General features: G+C 45.3%; 1 protein-coding gene across 1 annotated transcript; it reads right to left on the bottom strand.

Annotated features, from left to right (window-relative positions):
• Window positions 1–1,144: 1,144 nt before the first annotated feature.
• Window positions 1,145–8,457, bottom strand: lhx1a (LIM homeobox 1a). The gene is made up of 5 exons (XM_086178222.1): window positions 8,050–8,457; window positions 6,541–6,764; window positions 5,524–5,807; window positions 3,050–3,215; window positions 1,145–2,599 (listed from the first exon to the last, which is right to left on the bottom strand). The coding sequence occupies exons 1-5, from the start codon at window positions 8,217–8,219 to the stop codon at window positions 2,220–2,222; spliced, it is 1,224 nt and encodes a 407-aa protein (XP_086034348.1). The 5' UTR covers window positions 8,220–8,457; the 3' UTR covers window positions 1,145–2,219.
• Window positions 8,458–8,504: the final 47 nt, after the last annotated feature.

Here is an 8,504-nt window from a genome sequence, read left to right as displayed (position 1 = left end):
TTAATGTCGGAGCGTGATAATAAAAGCGTAACAAGCGGGAGGGCCGCGGTCACAGACGTTTCCTCCTCGTCCTCCACGGTTTGCCCGCTAACTGCCGATGACGACGAGATGATCTCGGGCGCGCCAACAGAAAACTCTAAAGTGAGAGTAAATGTGGTGAGACGGCAGAAGTAGCGAGTTCACTCCCTCTCGTGTCTGAAAAAGCCGAGCCGAAGCGAACGGGAACTCGGTTCTGATGATCGACGGACTGTCGGCGAAGACGTGAGGAACCGAAGCGCCGAAGAGAGGAGCCCCTCGGTTGAAGGTCGTATCAAAAAGCATAAAACCCCAACATCTCTCACTCTGTGCGCCTCCAATCCGTCCGATGTCACTGGCGTCCCGTGCATCAGAACCCAGATTTTTTTTTTTTTTACGCGATCATATTTCAGGAAAGGAAATTGATTTATGAACTGAGTGAGAAGCAAACGTTAAGCCAAAGAGAAGATGCTAAAAATAGCAGCAGCAGCCCTGTAAGTGGCCGCGGGCTCGTGGTGATGTTTGGCCGCGCCGACGTCCCTAAAATGGGTTAATACGAAAGTACGCTGTCACATATCTAATCCAAAAAATAAATGTTATGAATATTTTCTAGTTTATTTAGAAACACATTTTGACATGTTGTAATTATACAGTGAATGGTCTAATACGCAGTGGAGGTCACGCGAGCTTCTGCTTCTCGGAACAATCGAAGACATACCACGGGGGGCTCGGGATCGGAAGCAGCTACTCGCTGCAATATCGGATCAATTTTTAATCGTCTGAATTTTTTTTCTCCTTTTGAAGACACAAAAAACTGTCTAAATATGTTATATTAACAATTTTATGAATGCATTGTCAGCAGACTAGAAAATTCAGAAAGGAATTCTTTCTTTGAACACGTACATTTTGTCTTATCACATTCGGCAGATGAGAGCGCAAAGCACTTAGACAGTATTTCTTCTTCTGCTTCTTCTTCTTTTTCTTTTTGTTTTCCCGACGACTGATGTTGAATTCATTTTCAACCTGTTTGTAAACAACATTTTGTACAAACTAGCACAGTGAACCACAACCTCTGCAAATGTGTTGTTATCTCCTTACAATATAAATTAAATCAATACAAAAGTTTGGTTGGTTGCTTGGAACATTTTTATATGGATCGGGGTGTTTTAAAACATGGTCTTCTGGACTCCTGAATTAATTACGTAAACAGTTGACTGTCCGTTGTCCCGTTTAGGACCCCGGTAGATTTTTCGAAGGTAGACTTCAACGTTTCAAGTCGGCTTCCATTTTTGAATAAAGGGTTTGCAATCCATCGAGGGTTTTTGACACGTTGCCTTTTGAAGGCGGCCTTTCTCCGATTGAGTGAAAATTCTGAAAACAAGAAGCGAAACGAAAGACGACGAATTGTCCGGATGAAGCGGATCGTCCTTTTCGACGACCCAAAAAACAGAGCATCAAAAAAGTCAAGTGTCAATATAGCAAAGCCTTGGGAGGCGAAGAGGTCTGAGGAGCTTCAGAATAAATACAAGTGACTTTGACAGAGTCTGAACACTGCTCAGCTGTCCTGCAGCGCCAGGTCAGCTCGTACCGCACACTCGGCCGCATTATTCTCTCTGTAAAGCTATCAAAATCTTTGACGGTAGCTACCGGTGTCTCTTTTTGTTGTTGTTGTTGTTGTTGTTGTTGTTGTTGGTCTGTTTGTTGTTATCACTTTCTGGAACATACAATATGACATTTCAGATTGGTGGTTTTTGACCCCACGGGTGAGCGTCGGGGGATTTGGTTGCTACGCCAGGCCACCGACGGACGCCAGCAGGGAGACGCCAGGGGCCCGGAGCCATGGAGGTCACGGGCGGCAGTACTGCTGTTTTGCCTCGACAAAACATCGGACGATCAAACCAAAGAAGTCAATCCTCGAATTCAGAATCGGAGTAAACTAATCAAGCTCAACACTAAAACATGATATTGAAGGATACATTTTAAGCATCATTGTCAAACCAGATATTACTCATATGAAAGTCACAAATCAAGAAAGAACCAAAGAAAGAAAGAACCAAAGAAAGAACCAAAGAAAGAAAGAAAGCAAGAAGGATTTCAAATGGTGTTGCCCTAACCCTGTCGATATCCATGTTCCGTCCCTGTTCTGGATCCAACTCCGCGCGCACCGCCTCCCCTCGTCACCCAGAGTTACTTCTCTTTAAAAGCTACCACACCGTGCCTTCGTTCATTTCCGAAGGCGGATGGGAAAGATGGTTGTTGTATCCGCTGCCGTTCAAAGACAGTGAGGTAAAAGGGGCGTTGGGGCCGAACACTTCGGAGGAGATGCCGTGCAGGGCGCCCGGGATGCTGGGCTCTGGGCTGGGAGAGTCGCCCGGATGGTGGGACATGATATCGGAGAAGCGCTGCACTTCACTGGAGGGATGGTGGCCGGGCAGGGGGTGGTCCATGCCTCCCAGGGGGGTCCCCGCGGGGCCCGAGGACGGCACGAAGGGGAGCTCGACCGGCGTCTGAGCCTGTGACGATGGAGGTCCCTGAGGGAAGAAGTCGTAGCTCCCTCCCGGCCCGTAGTACTCGCTTTGATAATCTGCACATCCCAAGAAAGAGAGAAAACGTCAGCGGGAGAACGACCGAAATCACTTTAGACACCCGGAATTTCGTCGCTACGCCCCGATTCGTATTCAGGAGGTACGAGTGACACATATTATCAGATATTTCAAACGGACGTGAACCGAGTGAGACGACGTTAGACCTTCTCTGTTACTCTGAAACGTTGAGTCGTTGTGTCAGACAGAAGCAAAGACAAAAATCCAGACGCCTCCGACGACAAGATATTGTTTTACACGCTCATCCGGACATTCTATTCTAAATAAGAATCTCTGGCAGACCCTGGCCTCGGTGCATTAGGAAAGAGGAATTTTAAAAAGTGAAACGTGAGAACAAATATTTGCTGACCACGTGACCGCACGAGTAGACGATGAGAAACCGCACGTGCAAGGACCACATTCATTTCTCCGCGTTTTTCTTGAGCACCAACCTCCGTAATAAGAGAAGGGTCCGTTTGGGATCAGCTCTCCGGGCTCCAGCCGGTCCACCAGCGTCCGCATCCGCCTGGGGCTGCGGAAAAACGCGTGTCTTCTGGCGCCGAGTGCGCTCAGCTGCTTCATGCGCCTCTCTTTGGAACGGCGGTTCTGGAACCACACCTGCTCACACGCACGCACGCACGCACACACACACACACACACACGCACACATTTTAGTTATCAGACCGCCATCTTGATTGCGTGTCACGAACCGATGTGGAAGTTGGAGTTTTTGGGGCCGAAACAGACACGTTTCAAAATGTTTTTACCATAACAGCGACCCAACGCGCACGTCTGCACAGCGCAGTGATTTATCGCGGCTTCACGTCAGAGTAAATAAGGCCGCTCCCCGCGTTGTTCGGCGTGCACGATGCGGCGTGCACCGCAGCTCACGTTCCTGATGATCTTTAACCCTTTATTGAGTGTGACTGGGAGGCGCAGGAGAAGACAGGAACATCTACCGCTTCTCCACAGCAGGCCTGGCAACCATATATCACTAATCAGGGAAAATACGCACGGCCCTCTCACGCATACATCTTGGATATATGTGTACACACACACACACACACACACATGGAATATATACATATATGTATATATACGGAGCTCATATACATACACACACACACACACACACATATGGAATATATACATATATGTATATATACGGAGCTCATACTCATACATATATATATACACACAAACACACACACACACATATGGAATATATACATATATGTATATATACGGAGCTCATACATATATATATATACACACAAACACACACACACACACACACACATATATATATACATATATATATATGAAGAGAGAGAGAGCGTTTCTGAAATGTCTTTGTATAACAATGAAAATGATCAGGTTAGTAGAGCTATAATTCTATAATTCATAATTCTATAATTCACACACATGAATAATATGACAATGACTTTCAGGACTTTGTAAATTGCACATTATTCTTATTCTGCTCACTATTATTATTATCATCATTATTATTGTTGTTATTATTGTTGTCATTATTATTATTATTATTATTATTATTATTATTATTATTACAATTACTATCACTGTTGTCATTATTCTCAGTCGTATTATTATTGTTGTTGTTGTTGTTGTTGTTGCCGTTGTTTTCCTTATTATTGTTATTTGAATGTGTGCGTTGGCATAGCATGAGGACCCTGTAAACAGATTTGCGCGTCCCCGGGCTGGGAAGCTCCCAGCGTGGCTAAATGTGGTCGGAAAACGTGATGGCAGCGCGGTGCCAGAGCTCCCAGCGCTCCCAGCGCTCCCAGCAGCTCGGCGCCAGTTGGCAATGTTGCGCCGCGACACACGCCAAGAAGAGAAGAGAGAAAAAAAAGGCCGTAAAAATGACCCTGTTTTCAAATGAACGTCGTCGAGCTGAATCCCGGGGAGCGGCGGCGTGGCGGCGGCGGTGCGGAGCGCCGACGGTGCCGGGGGTGGATTGAAGGAGCTGGAAGGTGGAGCTCCGGGGAAGCAGCCGTGCGCGGCCACGGCAGCCCGGCTCCTGGCACGGGGATCTTTCCATATAATAGAAGCTGTTACCGCACACCTTTAATGGGCGAGGCGTGTGCGCGCCCTCCCGACCCGCGGGGTGCACGCTTCCGCGGGATCCGCATCCCACGCTAGTGCTCTCAAAACTCAAATAATGCGCAGCGATCTTTGTCTTCAATGCATGAGGTTTGGTTCTCTCAGGACTTGTACTTTAGCAAGAATCTCCAAGCGATGTGAAATAAAGCCTGCATTCATCGATTCTCCATCATCATCAGATGAGACCAAATAAAACACAACTCGTTCAAAATGACATGGAATTAATTTCGAAATGTCCGTAACTTACGGCAATATGCATCTGCAAACTCATAATAATAGTAATAACAACAACAACAACAATAACAATAATAATAATAATAATAATAATGACGTTGATGGTGTTTATAATAATGATGATTATAATAATAATAATAATAATAATAATAATAATAATAATAATAATGACGGTGATGATGACAATAATAATGATAGTAATAATAGTGATGATAATAATATTACGATAATAACAATAGTAATAATAGTAATAATATTATAATAATAATTACGATAATAACAATAGTTGTACTAATAATGATATTAACAATCATAATAATGATGACAATGGTGATGATGATAACAATAATAATAATAATGATAATAATAATGATAATAATGGTGACGATAATAGTGATAATAACAATACTACTACTACTACTACTACTACTAATAATAATAATAATAATAATAATAATAATAATAATAATAATTATTATTATTATTATTATTATTATTATTATTATTATTATTATTATAATGATGATAATACTGCTGGACGCAATGGGAGAGGCCGGCTTGCGTTCACCTGAATGACGCGCATGTTGAGGCCGGTCTCCTGCGCCAGCTGCTCCCTGATGTGTCTGGTCGGCTTCGGCGTGGCAGCGAACGCCGCCTTCAGCGTCTCCAGCTGCTTGGCCTTGATGGTGGTCCGCGGGCCGCGCCGCTTCCCGCCCAGGTTCTGGTCGTCGTTCTCGTTGTTCACCGTCTCCTTGTCCGACAGGGCGGCCATCTCGGTGTCCTTGAGCACGACGTCCTCCTGGAGCTGGTCTTGAGAGTCGGGCGACAGACTGGGGTCGCTGCATGCCGTCACTGCAGGACACAAACGTGGGAACGGCGTTAGCGTTTCCGCTCCGGTCAACTTGGCTCGTTTCCTGTCGGACGCACGGAGGATGTCCAGGCTCGAAACCGATCGATCTTCAGCTCCAAGTCTGCCGGATCGATTCATTTCAAAAATAGCCTCGCGAAAACACGCCGGTGTTATTTCACTATAATTGAACACTGCAAGTAAATCACTTTATTCAAATGTGTATAATAATAATAATTCATATCATGCATATGAATCATCACCATATTATTATTATTATTATTATTATTATTATCATTGTTGTTGTTGTTGGTGTTATTATTATTATTATTATTACTATTGTTATTATTATTATCATTATTATTATCAGCATTATTATTATTATTATTTTTATTACTATTATTATTATTACTGCTGTTGTTGCTGAGTCACAAACGAAGTAAAAATGGATTTACACAGTTTAGTTATTTTTAACTACATTTCCAATTGCAGGTGGAAAATGAAAAGACGAAAAAAAAACATTGTCATTGTTACGTTCTGTCATGAAGCAACGTTGAGCTTTTTGTTCCCGAGTGGGCCGAACACGCACATGGCGTCCATCCATCCATCCATCCATCCTCCCCCATCCATCCATCCATCCATCCATCCATCCATCCATCCCTCCGTCCATCCATCCATCCATCCATCCATTCCTCCATCCCTCCATCCATGCATCAGGAGCGAGCAGGGACTCCGTACCTGAGAGCAGGTTGGTGTCCTTGACGGCGCTGTTACTTAAATAATCTTCTTTGCAAACGAATTTGTTCTCGTCGATGATGTAGAGCTCCTCGCCGGTGGACAGCTGTTTATTGCACATCATGCATGTGAAGCAGTTGAGGTGAAAGACTTTGCTGCGGGCCCTTCGGACCAGGTCGTTTGGAGAGATTCCCTGCGAGCAGCCGCCGCACTTGGTGCCGAACCTCCTGCGGGAGAAGGAGCGTCAAACGCCGGTTCAACCACCAACATCACAAAAGAAAGGGCTTTGAGACGAGCTGGACGCGGCGGACAGGAGAGCTCCTATATGGTTGAATATTTAAATCAAAAAGACGAAACCCCACAGCGTGCACGCCTTGGAAATGACGTCCTTTTATACACAAACGTTTGAAAAGGTAAAGGCTGTAAAATGAAGGGTTCGCAGCGCCAGAGTGTGTGTGGCCTTTGGAAGGAGAGCCTTTTCCTCTCAGACCGCAGTCCTTTTTATCCAACTCGCTCCCGTTTCTATTTCTATTTATTTTTTGGTTTCCAATGAAAATATTACCCGGTTAAAGAGCTGCGAATTGAAGTCTGTTAGAACCTGTCCAGGAGAAGTCTGGCCGTTACAAGCGGCGCAAACCGCGATGTGTATTGCGCGCCAAGCCGTGCGTGCTGCGCGCACGGCTGTGATTGCTTTGTCTGTGGACTTGATCATTTTAACTAGTTGACTATTCAAATCCACTTATCGCGTCCTCATCAGGGGCCGGGATCCGATCCGCCTTAAGACACCAGAAGCCGAAACACATCAGGAAAGTGTGATTTCCTCGGCGTCCCACCGACCCCCGGGCGCGGGCACGCCTGCGCGCGTCCGCTGCGTGACTTCTCACCTTTTTAAAGGAACAATCGAAATCGACAAGCTTTTAATTACTCGTTCTTCATCCAAACCCGCACCCCGAGCCGGGCCCGCAAGCGCGGGAACGCATTTCTTACACCGGCGCGCCAAATAACGCGTCTATTCTCAGTTCTGGACGAGCGCACACGCATCTGGCGGCATCCACGCACACGCGTTCTGAGCTTACATCTCAGAGTTGCTGTTGTTTCATTAAAGTTTGATTCCCAAAAGAGTCGAGATAAAACTATGAGAATAAAATCACAACAAATCAATAAATCACATGAACTTGGACAATATTATCTATCTATCTATCTATCTATCTATCTATCTATCTATCTATCTATCTATCTATCTATCTATCTATCTATCTATCTATCTATCTATCTATCTATCTATCTATCTATCTATCTATCTATCTATCTATCTATCTATCTATCTATCTATCTATCTATCTATCTATCTATCTATCTATCTATCTATCTATCTATCTATCTATCTATCTATCCATCCATCCATTTCCATTTAGAAATCAACAGAAGGTCTGAAAACAAAGATAACTGGCGCCCTGTTGACTTTGTGGCATTGAAGTTTCGGATGGAGTGATCGATCGGCTCCGTTCTTACCTAAAAAAGTCGTTTTTGCAGTAAAGTCTTCCTTCTCTGGAGAAACATTTCTCAGTCAGATTGCACTTGCACTCGCAGCACTGCACGCACTTGACGTGCCAGGCTCGATCCAGCACGTTGAGGAGGAAGCGGTCCAGAATAGGCCTCTCGCAGCCGGCGCAGTGGACCATGGCTTTTGGCTGGGCTGCGACCCCGCAACGGAAGGGTGCGCGGCCGCACACACACACACACACACACACACACACACGCACACGCACACACACACACACACCAATCAAGAGTGCGGGCCGGTCATTGATCAGTGATCTGTTTTCCCTCCTCGCGATGTTTGCCTGCAGCTCCCGGGTCAGTGCGTGTGCGGGAGCCTGTCGATCAGCACCGATTGGTCCCCGCAGCGTCCAAAACACACACGCGCAGAAACCAGATGCTTCCTGTCAATGGCCAAAAAGCTGGGG

Source organism: Fistularia commersonii, chromosome 3 (genome assembly GCF_037954325.1).
Source record: "Fistularia commersonii isolate RoL2024-O1a breed Wild chromosome 3, RoL_Fcom_v1.0, whole genome shotgun sequence".
Lineage (NCBI taxonomy): Eukaryota > Metazoa > Chordata > Actinopteri > Syngnathiformes > Fistulariidae > Fistularia > Fistularia commersonii.
The sequence above is the reverse complement of the archived record's forward strand: the minus strand, read 5'-3'. Positions and strand labels throughout refer to the sequence as shown.